General features: G+C 50.9%; 2 protein-coding genes across 5 annotated transcripts in view; one reads left to right on the plus strand and one right to left on the minus strand.

The window, feature by feature from the left end:
• The window catches only part of NFATC3 (nuclear factor of activated T cells 3), a 155,495-nt gene extending 146,203 nt beyond the window's left edge, over positions 1 to 9,292 (plus strand). Inside the window, exon 11 of one of the 3 annotated variants that reach the window (XR_009864504.1) lies at positions 6,651 to 6,728. Coding sequence is in view for 1 of the 3 variants with exons in the window: in XM_062177839.1 (XP_062033823.1) it covers positions 6,651 to 6,772 (122 nt within the window). In the remaining 2 variants the exon portion in view is untranslated. Of the gene's footprint in view, positions 1 to 6,650 lie in introns of all 3 variants that reach the window. The other 2 variants (XM_062177839.1, XM_062177840.1) reach the window with 2 other exon arrangements.
• ESRP2 (epithelial splicing regulatory protein 2) lies at positions 9,233 to 15,901 on the minus strand. Of its 2 annotated transcripts, none has more exons than XM_062177843.1 (15): positions 15,609 to 15,901; positions 15,395 to 15,523; positions 13,753 to 13,866; positions 13,530 to 13,644; positions 13,142 to 13,240; positions 12,873 to 12,927; positions 12,695 to 12,802; positions 12,489 to 12,621; positions 12,365 to 12,407; positions 11,903 to 12,204; positions 11,574 to 11,786; positions 11,272 to 11,470; positions 10,976 to 11,162; positions 10,533 to 10,698; positions 9,233 to 10,450 (listed from the first exon to the last, which is right to left on the minus strand). In XM_062177843.1, exons 1-15 carry the CDS (start codon positions 15,810 to 15,812, stop codon positions 10,361 to 10,363), a joined length of 2,157 nt encoding a protein of 718 aa, XP_062033827.1. In that variant the 5' UTR covers positions 15,813 to 15,901; the 3' UTR covers positions 9,233 to 10,360. The 2 variants fall into 2 exon arrangements, with proteins under 2 accessions (XP_062033827.1, XP_062033826.1); XM_062177842.1 differs by having other exon boundaries at positions 12,695 to 12,805.
• Positions 15,902 to 16,646: the final 745 nt, after the last annotated feature.

Below are 16,646 nucleotides of genomic sequence, written 5' to 3' on the forward strand. Positions count from 1 at the left end.
AAAGAAAGTAGTCTTCACACAGGCCAGATTTCCCCCTCATAAACTATGCTTAAAAAAAGGTGTAATATGGGGCAGCCGCCAGCAGTGCCAGCATCACATACGGGCACTGGTTCCACACCTGGCTGCTCCACTTCCCATTCAGCTCTCTGCTATGGCTTGGGAAAGCAGTAGAAGGTGGCCTAAATCCTTGGACCCCTGTGCCCACATGTTAGATCCAGAAGAAGCTCCCGGCTCCTGGCTTCTGCTTGGCCCAGCTCTGGCCATTGCAGATTTTTGGAGAGTGAATCAACAGATGGAAGATATTTCTCTCTCTCAGTCTGCCTTTCAAATAAATCAGTCAATCTTTTATGCACGCATACATGTACACACACATATGTATGTGTGTATGTATATATGTATATGTATAAAATCTCCATCCAAAAGTCCCAAAGTCCCCTGGAAGTTTATCTCATTCTTCATGGTAATTTGAACATCAAGATTCCTTTCAATTTACTGTTGCTCTTTCTTAGATTTTGCCAAAGCAGAATTACTACTTTGACTGAGTCTTAGCCCAAAGCAAGAAGTTAAGGGAAGGGAAAAAGAAGGAAGCGAAGCAAATGAGGGAGGTGCATATCTCACTTTTACTCATAATTCAGTGAGAAAACTATTACATAAACACACACAGCTACAAAGAACAGCTAGGTATACAGTCTATAACTGGATAGCTGTTCTTACAGCTTATCAAATAACCTAAAAATAAATCTTAGCAAAAGTGGGCTCCATAGTAATAAATAAACCATACAATGATACTATATTTCTCAACCATTTAACCTAACTTGTACTTCTTTATTTCAAAACTTCTTGTTTCTTCTTTTCTAGTGACATTCAGAAAATGATTGCCTCTATATGTAGCCTTCATTTGTGTATTTTTTTCTTTCTTTCTTTCTTTTTTTTTTTTTTTTTTTTTTTTTTTTTTTTGACAGGCAGAGTGGACAGTGAGAGAGAGAGACAGAGAGAAAGGTCTTCCTTTTGCCGTTGGTTCACCCTCCAATGGCTGCTGCGGCTGGCTCATTGCTCTGATCCGAAGCCAGGAGCCAGGTGCTTCTCCTGGTCTCCCATGGGGTGCAGGACCCAAGGGCTTGGGCCATCCTCCACTGCCTTCCCGGGCCATAGCAGAGAGCTGGCCTGGAAGAGGGGCAACCGGGATAGAATCCGGCGCCCCAACCGGGACTAGAACCCGGTGTGCCGGCGCTGCAAGGCGGAGGATTAGCCTGTTAAGCTACGGCGCCGGCCAGTTTTTTAAGATTTATCTATTTATTTATTCGCAAGGCAAAATGACAGAGAGATCTTCTATCTGCTGGTTTATTCCCCAGATGCCACAACAACCAGGGTGAAGCCAAGAGCCAGGAATGCCATCTGGGTCTTTCACCAGGCCAGCAGGGACCCAAGTACTTGGGCCATCTTCTGTCTTCCCAGGTGCATTATACAAAGCTTGATCAGAAGTGAGGCAGCTGGGGCCGGCGCTGTGGCACAGTGGTTAAAGCCCAGCCTGCAGCGCTGGCATCCCATATGGGTGCCCGTTTGAGTCCTGGCTGTTCCTCTTCCAATCCTGCTCTCCCTGCTGGCCTGGGAAAGCAGTGGAAGATGGCACAAGTTCTTGGGCCCCTGCACGGTGTGGGAGACCCAGAAGAAGCTCCTGGCTTCGGATCAGCTCAGCTTTGACTGTTACGGTCATTTGGGGAGTGAACCAACAGAATGGAAGACCTCTCTCTCTGTAACTCTGTCTTTCAAATAAATAAAATAAACCATTTAAAAAAAAAAAAAAAGTGAGGCAGCTGGGACTCAGACCAGCACTCTGGAATGGGATGCAGGTGTCCCAAGTGGTGGCTTAACCTGCTGTGCCATAACTCTCACCAGTCCTAAAATTAGTGTTTAGTAATTCACTTGTAGCAATTACTTGTGCATGATTTTTGTTGTTCCAGATCCTCAAATTAAAGATGCAGTTGGCAAGTAATTTTACTTGTCACTGAACATGTACAGTTATTAAGGATTCAGTGGAAAATACAAGACTAAGTTCTTACTGTATTGGAACTCAAATCTACTGACTTGGTGAAATACAAATTAGTGAATCTTGTAGTTGGTTGAGTGCTCTTTTGTAGGAAATATTCTCTACTTTATCGTAGCCTTAAAATTCTAAACTATCAGGAACCTTCCAGGTTGCTTCAGCTAGGTGGTGTTAGGTAAAGAAGAACACCAGAACTTGGTGAGGAGGAACAGAAATATTCCATTGTTCATCAGGCTTTTGTTACACACAATCCTATCTTCTACTTTAGAAAATGAGCTTTTCTTTCTTACATAAGTGTACTTGGTAAGTGGATAGATAGTGGTGGATATGGACCCTCATCCTCAAAATCGAAACACTGACTTCAAGACACAGGAAAATAACTTATATGGTTCTTCATGGTAAAGCACTGTTTTTAATCAGCTTGTAATTCTAATTTTTTTTGGACAGGCAGAGTGGATAGTGAGAGAGACAGAGAGGAAGGTCTTCCTTTTTGCCGTTGGTTCACCCTCCTATGGCCGCTGTGGACGGCGCATCGCGCTGATCCGAAGCCAGGAGCCAGGTGCTTCTCCTGGTCTCCCATGTGGGTGCAGGGCCCAAGCACTTGGGCCATCCTCCACTGCCTTCCCGGGCCATAGCAGAGAGCTGGCCTGGAAGAGGGGCAACGGGATAGAGTCCGGCGCCCCAACCGGGACTAGAACCCAGTGTGCCGGCGCCGCAAGGCGGAGGATTAGCCTGTTAAGCCATGGCGCCGGCCAATCAGCTTGTAATTCTAAAACTTGGACAATAAAATAAGAATCAAAAGATAGATTTCAAATCTTCAGCCTGGAACATCTCTGAAGTTACTGCATTTGGGAGTAATAAGTGATAGGAAAGATGACTTGAATGTTAGCTGGGTGTACATACTTGTATATTTGGCTGTTTGTCATTGCTATAAGGCCTGCCTAAAATAGACACTATCAAAATCAAATGCCATGTGTCTTTTAATGTATTTAATCCTCCTGACAGGATTCAGAAGAAAATTTTTAAAGATTGATTTATTTGTTTATTTGAAAGGCAGAATGACATAAAGGGAGACAGAGAAATTTGCCTTGTATGTGCCCAAATGCCTGCAATAGCCAAGGCTGGGCCAGATGGAAGCCAGGAGCCCAGTACTCAATCTGGGTCTCAGACATAGGTGGCAACGACCCAGGTACTTGAGCCGTCACCTGCTACCTCCCAGGACGCACATTGGCCAAAAGCTGGATTAAAAACTAAGTAGTCAGAATTCAAACTAGGCACTTCAATATGGGATGTAGGCATCCTAAGGGTGACTTAACTGCTATGACAAATGCCTACCCCATAAACCTTTCTCTATATAAATTATCCAGCATCAGGTATTTTGTTACTGAAACAAAATGGCTAAGATGCCCTATTTGACATCTCACTTCATATGCTCTATTAAGAAGTTACTCTCTTTTTGCTCCTCAGTGGAACTAAATCCTTCAATGAAAAACTTCTCCCTTGCTTCTAGCTCTCTAATGACTATGAATATGCCCAAATCACTTCTTGCTCTTCTTAGCCTCCTGCCTACTGATATTTTCCATTTGAATGTTTGAATTTTTCAATTCCACTTTCAAGCCTAAGCTACTGCCTTCCTCTAAACGCCGTCCCCATTTACTTCCAGGAGTGACAGCACCATTCTTTTCTTTCTTGGGGTCAGTACTTTGGTGGTAGTAAATCAGTTATTCTTACCAGCACCAAACTGCTCTCCCTTCCTTAGCATCACATTTGTTCAAGTCCTTTGCATTTTATTTTTCTAAATAATTTCCCTGCCTGTCTATATTTTTGGCCTCCAAGAATGTAACAGATGTTTTGAGGCTGACTCCACTATTTACTAAGCATTTAACTTTAAGGTAAATTGTGTGAACTGTCATGGCCTTAGTTAATTCATCTGTTAAAGTGGGATAGTAGATATTCAAAATTTTGGGAACATAATGAAAATAAGATTTTTTAAAAAAGATTTATTTATTTACTGAAGGTCAGAGTTACAGGGAGAGGGAGAGGGAGGGAGGGAGGGAGGGAGGGAGAGAGAGAGAGAGAGAGAGAGAGAGAGAGAGAATCTTCCATGTGCTGATTCACTCCCCAGAAGGCTACAATAGCCAGGACTGGGACAAGCCAAAGCCACGAGTTTCATCCAAGTAGTAGAGGCCCAAGGACTTGGACCATCATCTGCTGCTTTTCCCAGGCCATTAATAGAGCTGGAGTAGAAGTGGAGCAGCCAGGACATGAACTGGTGCTTATATGGGATGCCAGAGTCACAGGTGGTGGCTTGTCCCACTGTACTACAACGTTGGTCCCAATTTAAGGGGCTGGCACTGTGGCACAGTAGGCTAAGCCTCTGCCTGCAGTGCCAGCATCCCAGATAGGCACCTTCATGTCCTGTCTTCTCCTTTTCTGATCCAGCTCTCATGGCTGGGAAAGCAGTAGTAGATGGCCCAGGTGCTTGGGCCCCAGCACCCATGTGGAAGACCCAGAAGAGGCTCCTGGCTCCTGCCTTTGGATAGGTCCAGCTCCAGCCATTGCAGCCTCTGCGGAGTGAACCAGTGGATGGGAAGGCCTTTCCCTCTGTCTGTCCCTCTCTCTCTGTAACTCTACCTCTCAAATAAATAATTGTAAAGTCTTAGCCATAGATGCTCAGTAGATATTTGTGGAATGAATGTTACTTTCCTTCTCCTTATAGTCATATGAGTGCATGATTAAATTACATAGTGATAAAAAGATTATGCATGAATCCTTGAAGAATTTGGGGAGGGTGCATTTGGCACAGCAAGTAATGTGTCCCTTGAGATGCCTACATCCAGTTCCTAGGTTTGAGTCTCAACTATGATTCTAATTCTGGTTTCTTGCTGAGGAGATCTTGCTTGAGTTCAGGGCTCCCGGTCGTGGCCTGACTCATCCCTGGCTTTTGCAGGCATTTGGGAGGTGAGCTGACAAATGGGTGATCTTTCTCTGTCTCTCTGCTTTTCAGATAAATGAAAGTAAATAAATAAAATACTTGAAGCCTTTTTAAAACGATCACTAGTATCTGCTGTATGATCACATCAAAAATATTTTTTAAAGATTTATTTTATTTACTTGAAAGAGTTACAGAGAGGTAGAACAGAGAGAGGTCTTCCATCCGCTGGTTTACTCCCCAGATGGCTGCAACGGCCGGAGCTGCGCTAATCTGAAGCCAGGAGCCAGGCGCTTCTTCCGGGTCTCCCACATGGGTGTAGGAGCCCAAGGATTTGGGCCATCTTCTGCTGCTTTCACAGGCCATAGCAGAGAGCTGGAGCAGCAGGGACTAGAACCGGTGCCCATTTGGGATGCCGGCGCTTCAGGCTAGGGCTTTAAACCGCTGCGCCACAGCGTTGGCCATAACACATCAAATTTTAAATATAGAATTGTTTTGTCTTGGTCTGTTTTTAATAGTTGTTTTGAGATATTCATATACCACAAAATTCACCCTTGAAAGTATATAGTCACAGAATTGTGCAACATCACCACTCTCTAATTTTAGAACACTTTCATTACTCCAAAAAGAAATCCCATACCCATTACTAGACACTACATCTTCCATCTGTCCTGCAACTGGTAATCTATTTTCTGTCTCTGGATTGGCAGGTACTAGACAGTTCATATAAATGGAATAGATTCTGACTTTTTGTGACTACTTTCTTTCACTCAGCTAGTGTTCAGGTTCATCATGTTGTAGTACATATCAGAACTCCATCCCATTTCAAGGCTGAACATTCCATTGTATGAATAGATCACATTTCCCTGCCTCTACACATTTTGTTTATCCAGTCTTTACTTGGTAGACATTTGGGTCATTTCCATTTTTTTTACTTTATGACTAATGCCATGAACATTTGAAGTACAAATTTTTATGTGGGTATATGTTTTCAGTTCTCATGCATATGTGCCTAGTTGTGAAATTAGTATAAAATCTGAGGGATTTGAGATTTCCTTCTATATTGGTTCTATATGGACATTCTTTGTACTGGTCCTTACAAAGCACTGTGCTCTCTAAGTTACGTGGCATATCAGAGAAACCAATTGAAAAGAGCTTACTCTCACAAACAACAAAACTAAATGCCATGCCTCCCCATAGTAAAGAGTGCTTGTATTGATAGCAGAACAAATAATCCCCCAATCTCAGTGGTTTACTCTGCAAAGCATTTATTTTTATTGATTTTATATGTTGGGTGGCACTATAGGAATCAGAAAAGGGAAACCTTCCCAAAAAATTAAAGAAAATTTAAATTAAGTTAAATATTTGTTTCAAGAGTTTCCTGCCTACTACTTTGGGCTTGAGCCTTTAGAGTGAAGGTAAAAATGTTTCCTTTTCTATCATTCTCCCTCCCCAACCTAAACTGAACTGAGGCGGAGAATGAGGTCTGCAGCAGCTTAGGGAATGATGTTTCTGCCTCTGATGCCATTTAGATCAGGAGCAGGTTTGACGCACTCCCTTACCTTTATGGAAGGGAATGGAAGGAAAATGGCTTTAGGAGAGAGCTCAGCATTGGGCATCACATGGCTAGTCTCTCAGAGATCACTAATCACTCTCCCTTTTCTTGTTTTCCAGTGAACGAGATAATTGGGAGAGACATGTCCCAGATTTCTGTTTCCCAAGGACCAGGGGTGAGCGGAGAGGCTCCCCTCTCAGATCCCAAGTCCCTGGATTTAGGAAGATCTGACGGGCTCTAGCAGTGCTCACGGCAGCCTCTTGTCCGCCATCAACTTCTCAGCATGTTTCTCTCCTTGGATCTTGGGTTTCCAACTCTGCAGCCTTCAGGACCAGTGCCAGGAGTTGGACTCACCATTTTTGGGGAAAGCTGTGTTCCTCCACCTCAGGCCTTGGGTCGATTTTGTAAAAGAACAGGAGCAGCATAGGCTGTTTATGCTTTGGGAAAATGAGCTTTGCTTTTTTAAATATTTAAATAGGATACTTTTATATGATGGGTGCTTTGAGTGTGAATGCAGCAGGCTCCATTTCTGAGGTGCTGCTTTTGCAGGTGACCTGGTTGCTTATCTAGGATTGATTTGTAATGCTTTCTGGTCATTTGAAGGGCCCTTTAGTTTTGATATTTTTAAAATAAGAACTTTTGATAAAACCTTCCAGAGGCAAACAAAATAAAAAAAAAAATTATCCCAAGCCCACACCTATGCCTCAGAAACTCAGCATGTTTCCTGAAGCCTTTCATAGATTCATAGGAAAAAAGCCAAATGTAGCTCTTACCTCTTTATAAAAGTAAACTGTTGTTAGATAAAGTGAGAAGAGACCATTCCATCATTGAAATGTTGGAATATAAAGACATTCCAAGGCGTAGCCATTTTGTAAGTTTCTAGGTAATCTTCCTGCAGTCTCTCCATACTGGCTCCATGTTAAAATTGCTTTTTTTCCCTTAGGACCTTAGCTACATATAAGGAGACTTTGAAAGGTGGGGTTTTATCTTGGTAGTTTTCATTTCTTGCCATCCTAAAAACTAGTAGGCTATGGAGTGCTCTGCTTGTTTGTGTCCTCTGGTCCCAGAACCTTTTCCAATTGGGAGCATCTGCCTTTGGCTGTCTATAACCTATAAAAGTCAGTCCCATGATGGCTGAAGCAGCTTCTTAGTCCTAACTCTTCCCTGGAGGCCAGGCTGTGTCAGGAGGTAAATATAAATGAGCTATGCATCAGGATAGGCAGAGAAAATACAGGACACTAGATGGGAAGGATTTAAGATTCACACTGGCCATGGTTATCCTTTACTGTTTACAGCCTAAAATGATTCTGGCTCACCCAGTCCCAACTGTATGACCTAAAAATCAGCCTTTTCCCTAGAAGGCATCACATCCAAAAATGAGGTGGCATCATAGACCTGGCCCTCTACACCAAAGATGTCCTGGTGCTGCTGCTGGTGAGACTGGCATCCAAGGCAGGGGCCAGCAGAACTCCAGCCTGCTGTCTACCAAAGGAGGTGCCCAAACTGGGTACTTTTTCCAAATCCTGCTCTTACCCCCACCCTAATGAGATTTGTTAACCTATTCCTGGGCCTAATTCAAAGCCCCCGGTCTTTGTGATGTTTTCAGATGGGTAATGTACTTTCATTTATTCAGGAAGCAGATTTTTTGAATCCCTACATGCCACTATGCTGGGTTGGTTGAAAGCTTGAAGTTGTTATTCCCGGGGATTGTGGGCCCTACATGAAGGACACCCTGTCTGACAAAGCTAAGGGGCCAGCGTCTTGCCCATCACCTCTAGTCAGCAGGGAGAAGCTGTTCACCCAGGATGAGAAAATATGTCTAAGGGAAGAAAAAAAAAAAAAAAAAAACCCACCACATGTTATTTTAGATTTCTACCCTAAAGCTAGTAACAGAAAAATGTCTACTTCAGCGAATCACTAACCCTTCTTGAAGTTGGTTGAAACTTGATCCTGGGTTTGAAAACTCAAGGCCTCTTTTGGAGAGGCAGTGGGTTAGCTTCTCAGGTGAAGTTCCAGAGACGTAACCAAACTTGCCTCCACCCTCTCGCCCCTGGTTAGCTGCCTCACGTGGGGTTCTTGCAAGAGCTCCCCTTCCAAGACCCTTTGGGGGTTGCTTTGCTGCCCCCAAAAATAAAAAGCCTCTATGATCCAGAGTTGCTATGCACCAAATTTTGATGCCTTTTAAATGCCTTGATGCCTGTAGTATTAGAAGTGCTTTCCTATTTAAAATAAAGGTTAAATTTTAAAATAGAGCTTTGTATACTATGTAAGCCGTTTTATATCAGCTTTATAAAAGCTTTCATGTAAGAGTCAATATTTTTTGGCTTTGCAGATAGACTTAAATTTTTGTGCAACATAGTGATGTTAAAAGCACACATCCATTGGACTATGCAAATTGATTTCTAGTAGCAGCACTGGGCATGTGCTAGCATGAACCCCTTCCCTCTCAAACCCTTGCTAGATCTTGGGTTGAGGAATGGAATGAGCAGCCTTCTGCTTACTGGAGATGCACAGAGAAACACGGCTGAAAACAGCTTTGAAAGAAACAGATGTCTTCAGGTTCACGTGTGGTGCTGCTGCCCAGGGTACAGCCCTTTCCCATCCAGGGCCAGCCACTATCACCAGACCTTTGCTGAGCATGGCTGTGAAGCCCTGTTTTTGATACTCAGAACAGATGGTCATCTTAAAGACTCAGATGGGCTCAAATTGAAACCTTGTATTTTATAAAATGGATGCTTAGTAAAGAAATGGTTCTCAGTTATGTTTACAGCACTTGAGATTGTGTTTTCTTGTACATTTTGTATTTTAAAACCTTTTATAGGAGTATAGTACTCCTTACACAAATACAAAGGGAAGAAGAGCCAGCAGTTCAGGCTCCTCAGTTATAGTGCTGAAATAATAAATGGTGACAGGTTGACAGTTTGCTTGGAATCTGTCTGAATTTTCCTCCGCCAGGGGCTGATGTGGAGCCCTTCACTCTGGGGGCAAAGCTAAAGGCACTGCAGCTTTTAAAAAGTCCACTTGGTTGGGAACTTCTGTTTGTTTTATGGAGGAGAGTGTAAAGTTCCAAATTCCTCCCATGGCTTCAGTTGTGCACCCTTTAACGGGTGCAAAGGACATTCCATAGGGTCTTGCTGGGTTTAGCGTAACTGGCCTCCCCAAGATGTGCGTGAAAAGCTGGCAGCAAATCTCCCTTAAAGTTCAAGCCTGAGTCTTCATGTAGGGGCCTCCTGCCCCCTAGTGTCCTTTGGGAATTGTGCAGCACAGTTCATCAAAATAGCTTGTGGTTTTGCCATCCATGTGCCCAGCTGGGTGGGGGCCACTCATGGTCCAACGTGGTCTGTGAGGTCCAAGTATCCTGAGGGCCAGACTGTCTCTGCTTCTCAACCCTCTACCAAGGGTACAGAGGGTAGTAGAGAGGCTCACATGTACTCTTGATTCTTCCAGGAGTCATACACTGAAGGTACCAGGGCTTACATTTTAAAATGAAAAGCAAGGCTGCTATGATCTGTCAGCCCCAGTGTCTGTGGGCATGAGCCTTAGCCAGGGCAGACCAAAGGCTCTCCAGCTGCCACTCAATAGGCCCAGTTAGGCCATTGGGAGTAGGGTAGCCACATCCAACCCCCAGCCTTGCATGCAGGGTCTAGCCATCATCTTTGGGGTGAGCAGGCAGAGAAATAAGTAGGAGATGGAGCTGGATCTGGTCTCCTGGGTGCTTTACGAGAGCTTTGGCAAGTCAGAAGGAAGCCACTGGTTGAGTGCTGGGCCTCTGGACACTGGAGAGGCATGTTGGATCGGCAGCAGCCAGCTTACCTCCCGGGCTCCTCATCTACAAACACACCCACTCCTTGGGAGTTTGTAACACAGTGCGAGGTGGGTCACCAACAGGCATCAGACTGGTGTAATCATCAGGGGCTAGCTACAAAAGGGACACACCAATGGGTTAGGGCAAAGGTCTAGGCTCAGCTGGGCCCTCAAGCCCTCTAGCCATACCACCTTACCTGGTAGGTTTGGAAGACACTGAGTAGATCCTTCATGCCAGCTGTGTATGGGACACCCTGCATGCGGACCAAGGTTCCTGGCTGGGACAACACTGAGGTGGGAGCAGAGGCCAGGGCAGCAGGAGGTGTGGCGAGGTAGCCCACAGTAGTGGGAGAGACAGGGGGACTAGGATGGGAAAAATGAGGGTTTTAGCCTACTTGTGACCCAGACCAAGACCTGCCTCCCTCCTCCCTAAATCCCTTGATTCTTCAGGGTTATCTCCAGTTTCTTTTGTAGGTGGCATCAGCCATTCTGTACCTGTTACTCCTCTGACATTTCAGAATAAAGTCCAGTCTCCAACAGACCTTGAGTTATCTGCCCGAGAAAGGGCATCATAACCCTCCCTCCAAACCAGGCCAGGGAGCAGGGACTGCCTGTTAGGGTTTTCTTGGCAATAAGATACCTGGGGTAGTAGGCTGTGTAGTTCATGTAGAGTTGAGTGGCTGGCCCGGGGTAGTAGGCAACAGGGGTGGGGGCAGCAGGCACCCTGGCGGCTGGGAGCAGTGCCGAAGAGGAATAAAGAGCAGCTGTGTCGGTGGGAATGAGAGTTGGGGTTGCCTGGAAGGTAGCATAGGTGGGCGGCGAGAGGCCTGGAGGCAGAAGTAAGTAGAGTACATCTGCAAGGAGCCCAGCACTGCCCTGAGTGGGACAGCCGGGCCCCCACCTGCCTCCTTACTCCTCAACCCCTGGGGCACTCACAGGGCAGCTTGCAGGGTGGAGGGGACATGCCACTGCGGCTCAGGGTGCCCCCCATCAGCACACGGCTCATCTCCTCTGTAGAGCAGGGGACCACCTCCACATAGCGTTCCTTCATCACCTTCTTGTGGCTACGCTGAGCAGCAGCTAGGGCCCGCTCTGCTGACGTCATCTGGATGAAGGCATCGCCTGACGGCCGGCCCTGTGCACGTGGTCTTGTAAGCAGTGGGCCAGGTTTAAGGGTGCCTTACCCCTAACACATACTGCTTCCTATGTTTATGTCTCCCTACTGGCAGCAGCCTTACCTGCTGGTTGAGCACCATGTGCACACCATGAGGCCGGATATCAGCTGCTGCCTCCCCCAAAAAGCTCAGGATATCTTCGATGGTGGCTGTGTAGGGCAGGCCCCGAAGGCGTACACAGTCCCTCCCCGTCCCAGGTGCCAATGGGAAGGGGAGGGGCAGCAGTGGAGCAGTCAGTGTGGGAAGGAGTGAGCTGGATGCATAGCGGTTCAGGACCTAGTAAGCAAAGCGGCAACAGGCTGGTCATAACCAAGTCGGGCAGTAGCACAAGGAGGGGCCAAAGGGGCACCCCAGGAAGCAGCACATCTGGGTTGGGAGCCCTGGGTGCTCACCTGCTGTACCTCAGCTGCAGTGCTCCGGAAGAGTTCAATGTAACGCTTACCCAGCATGCCCTTGTGCCTGCGCAGTGCAGCCTGTGCCAGCTCTTCACAAGCAAAGAGTGCAAAGGCATCACCAGTTGGCCGGCCGTCAGGGTGGCGCACAAAGAGCAGCCCATCAGCACCCCCAGTCACTGGGCACTCCGGCCCTAGGAAGCTTAGCACATCCGTTGGCCCAGCTGAGAAGGGGAGTCCTCGCAGCCGCAGGATCACCTGGTCTTCCCGTGACAGGAAGCGAGCCACCTCTAGTGATGTGCCTGGGTGGGGGTGTGGGAGTCACCTGCTGACTTCATTCTTGCTCTTCCAGACACCCACCCACATATAAAACAGAGGTAGGGGCTGAGGGGGTATGGCAGGGAAGTGGGATATAGGTCAAGAACCAAGGGAGCTAGGCCCTGCTGTTGGGGGGACACTCACCCCCTGCGATCTTCACAAACTCCTCCCCTGTTGCTTTATATACCTGTGGGTACAAAGCGAACAACCCTTGGGTCTGGAGCCTGGCTGAGCTTTGCCCTGCTCCACTCCCAGCCCAAAGCCCCACCTCAATATAGCGGACTCCCATGTGGTGCTTGTGTCTCTGCAGCGCCAGGTCCCGCTGCTCGCTGTCCACAAAGCGGATGAGGGCCTCGCCATTTCTGCGGCCCTGGGCGTTGAGGCAGAGTGCTACACCACCCCTGCAGAGCCAGTGTTGTTAGTGCCTCCTGGGTAGGCTTGCCCTCTTGCGCCCACCCAACCTGCCACACCCACCTGGCAATGTTGAGCCCTTTGAAGAAGCGAGCCACATCCTGGTCTGATGACTGCCAGGGCAGTCCACGGGCCCGGACCACAGTCTCACTGTCCACTACATCAGCCTTGCTGCTGTGGGGGCAGGACATAGGTCAGAGCTGTCCAGCTGTTGTCACTCCCACCCCTGTCCCAAACTCACCAAGGCCCGGTCTCATATTTCTGCTTTATCACCTCGGGCTTCGAGAACAATTGACCTGAGAGGAGATGGCATGGGTGTCAGCAAGGTCTGGTGGAGGAGAGGTCTCTCCACCAAATGCTGCAAAAACAGGGCAGTTGAAGGGATGCAGATGGCAAATGGTCTTCCACGTGGTCTCAGAGAAGGCCAAACCAGGGAGGAGGACGTGAGGAGTGACAGGCAGGCTTCACCCGACCCTGAGAGCAGGTGGCAGGCCCTGAGGGAAACCTTACCACTGGGCCCTTCAAGCAGGTGGAGGATGACAGCCACCATTGTCTTCACTTCCCAGACCCCAAAGTCATCCTCTGTGGCATCGGTCTCAAGTCCCAAGTCTGTGGGCAGAGAAGTAACAAATCCCAGTGTGAGAGTCCCTGGGGTCTCAGCATGAACGCTGATCCTGTTCACAGCTGGGCTCAAATCCCCTCCCCAGCACAGACATACGTAGACACACACCCACACTGCAAACACACCCCAGCAGACACAAAGACATGGGGTACACTCAGTAACTCAGCAGATAATGCAGACTTAACATGTGTTCATATAACCTGTCCCCAGCACGCACATACTCAGAAACACGCAGCCTGTAGCCACCCTCCACCGTAACCCCGCTGGCTCAGATACCCTGTGCCATGGTGGCCACCGTGAGGTCCCTGGCAGGGCAGGTGCTTGGGTGCTGCATATGGAACTCTCTGCGGAGGTCGTAGAAGGAGAAGAAGGTGTCGGGGAGCACAAGGTTCTAGGGGCACATGGGAGTGGGGAATGAACGGGGGAACTAAGGTGCTTTGCCCACCCCCACAACAATGGGGTCCAGCAACCCTATCCCGCTGTGCCCTCTGTAGCATACCTTTCTGGAGGCCTCCGGGTGCAGGACCTGTCGCAACAACTGCTGCCCATCAGTGCAGAGTACGTAGGGGCCCCCGCCCAGCAGAGCCACATCCCCACTCACCAGCTGTGAGAACTGGGGACAGGGAGTGGGGAGAGAGAGACACACACACAGACTCACAGCTGGGCAGGCAGGAACTGGCGGTAGGAGGGAGGCTGCAGTTGCAAAGCTGGTTCAGCCAGATGTTCAGCCCTACCCAGCCTGGGGAGGAGGAGGCCACTCCTGCTGGGCCAGGCAGTGTCCCAACCCCCCAACCCTGCCCCAGTCCACTGTCACCTCCTCCAGGCCAAATGAGGGCAGTCACACATAACCCAGGCCCCCATCACACACACTCCAGGAGTCTGGAGTGGAGCCAGAGCAAACACCTGGTGGAGTGGGACAAGCAGGTGGGAAGGGGCGGGGCAAAGCAGGTTAAACCTGTCTCTGACCAGGCACCACCTTCAGACAGGTGGGGGAGGCCCAGGCCTGCCTGAGGCCCGGAAGGCTCACGGTCAATGGCAGCCCCGCCTCCGGGTCCGGCCAACGAGGGACAGAGAAACTCCAAGGACAGAGCTCCATACTTGGACACCAGGGGCAGCCTGAGCTTTGACCCACACCCTATCGACCGGCTGGCACTGAGCTGTTTGCTCATAGAGGGGGTGGCACTCCCGAGGCTGCCAGCTCCTCCCCCAGCCTCCATGGCTGCCGGAGAACAGGTATAAGCACAGACCCACGAGCGCCCCACCCCCACCCCTGCCAATTGGGTGACACTTGACAACCTAAGGCTGGCAGAGGACGGCAACCCCTCCAGCTCTCCCTGGCGCACTCCCCAAGTGGGGCCTACACCGGGAGCCCTTCTGGAACCAACTCGGATTCAGCAACTCTGTTTCCTCATCGGGAACCACCAGAGTGGTTGGAAGATGAAAGAACTGGTGCGTGTAACGAACTTAAACTCATTACACTCGAGAGGCAGGCGCAGGGCTGACAAGGAAAAAGAAAAACTGCAATGGGAACCCACTCCCACCTAACCCGGAGCCGGAAGGCACCCCAAGCCTTTGCGCTCAGCAAAGCAGGTAGCCCCGAGCCGGGGTCCGAACAGCGCCCACGCCTGGCCAGTCGGCCGGGACAGGCCTGGACGAGCAGCTTAAACCTGGCGGCGTCTGCCTCTGGGGCAGACACCGCCCTACGCCCCCGCTCCAGCGGCTCCCAGGCCGGCGGGCGGGTGGAGGACGCCGGCGGCAGGAACGAGTGACCTGTGGCCAAGTCTGGCCCCTGGATCCTACGCTTCCGGCTGCCGGCTGCTCTGGGAGACCTGAGCCCGCAGGTTCCCAGGGGCGCTCCAGCCTCGCTCCCCCGCCGCCCGCGGGCTTGGGGCTGGATCCCGACGCCACTACCCCCCACCTCCTCCAGCAGGGAGCGGATCCTCGCGAAGGCTGAGCAGTAAAACGCCCCCCCGGGGATGAGGAGCACACGCGGGGGTCGTTCAAAGTTCCAAACAAGACCCGGCCCTGCCGCCGGGCTCGTTGGTGGTGGCGCCCCGGGCCTCGCCTGCTGCCGCCTCTCTCGCCGACAAACGTCCCGGCGACCGGGCGGTGCCGCCACCCTCTCGGGCCGCGGCGCTCACCTGCTGCAGCACCTTGTCCAGCGACTCGGCCCGCGCCAGGCTGTCGGCGCTCAGGCCGCTCGCCTCGCGACACTGCGGGCTCAGGGCGGCCGCCTCGGCGCGAACCAGCGACTTGTGCAGCGTCCCCACCTGAGAGCGGCGGGGGAATCCGATCAGCCACCGCGCCCCGCAGTGAGCTCCCCGGCCGACCCCCACCCCCGCCTCGCCGCCTTACCTGGCGGCTCCGCGGCTCCACCACTTGCCAGACCAGAAGGATTAAGTCCGTCTCGTCGGAGCCCAGGTCCGGTCCCAGTGCACCGGCGGTGGCCCCGAACAGGACGACCAATGACCCGGGCTCGGAGCCCGGGTCTGCCGCGGGGTCTACTGCGGGATCTGGGCCTGGGGGCGGGGGCGGGGGAGGCGGCGGCGGCGGAGTCATGGCCGCTGAGAGGGGGGCGCTCGGCCAGACACACGCGGACCGACGAGGCGCACGCACGCACCGACCGACGGCGGACGCGGAGGAGCTGGGGCGGGACGCGGTGTGTTGGGGGAGGCACCTGCGGCCGGGCGGGCGCAGTGGGCGCCGCTGAGACCCGCCCGCGGCGCCCCGCAGGGCGGGGCGGCTGCCGGCCCCCGCCCTCTCCGGGCGAGTTACCTGCCGGCCACGTGACCGGGGGCGGCCCCGGGAACCTCGAGGGAGGGCCAGAACCCAGCCCCGGCCTCGGGCTCCCGACCTGGGCGCGCGCTCCGTGTCCGGGTGCCCATTTGCCGCTGTGGTCCTGCCTGATTCCTGGAGCGAACCCATTCTCCCTCCATTGGATCATGGAGGGACCACGAGGCTTCCGCAAAGGAACGTGCAAAACCAGAGGCCTTCTGCAGCCCGCGAGAGTCACGGGGGACCTGTGGAAGTCACCAGGACGCAGTCTAGGGGCTGTGGGGGTCACGGCGGCCGGTGTGGGGTTGATGGAAGTCACCAAGGGCCAACGAGGGTGGTGCGAATTACAAGGTCTACCCGGAGGCCTGTGAGGGAGATCACCATCACGGGTGCACCATCAGGGGTTCTTAGAACTGGGGGGGTGGTTGTCACCAAAGATCCCAGGGGAGGACCTGTCCACACAGGTGCCAGGGCTGGACCTTACTCCAGCTTCTCCGGGAAGCACCGGCGGTGCCAAAGCGCGGTCACCGCGGGCCCGAGCCGCACAGGCCTTGGTGCTGGGAGAGGAGGACCCCTCCCCCCTAAACTCCCGAGAGTTGCACCCTAGTCGTGGCTGGG

The sequence above is a fragment of the Lepus europaeus genome, chromosome 19, assembly GCF_033115175.1.
Source record: "Lepus europaeus isolate LE1 chromosome 19, mLepTim1.pri, whole genome shotgun sequence".
NCBI classification, from domain to species: Eukaryota; Metazoa; Chordata; class Mammalia; order Lagomorpha; family Leporidae; genus Lepus; species Lepus europaeus.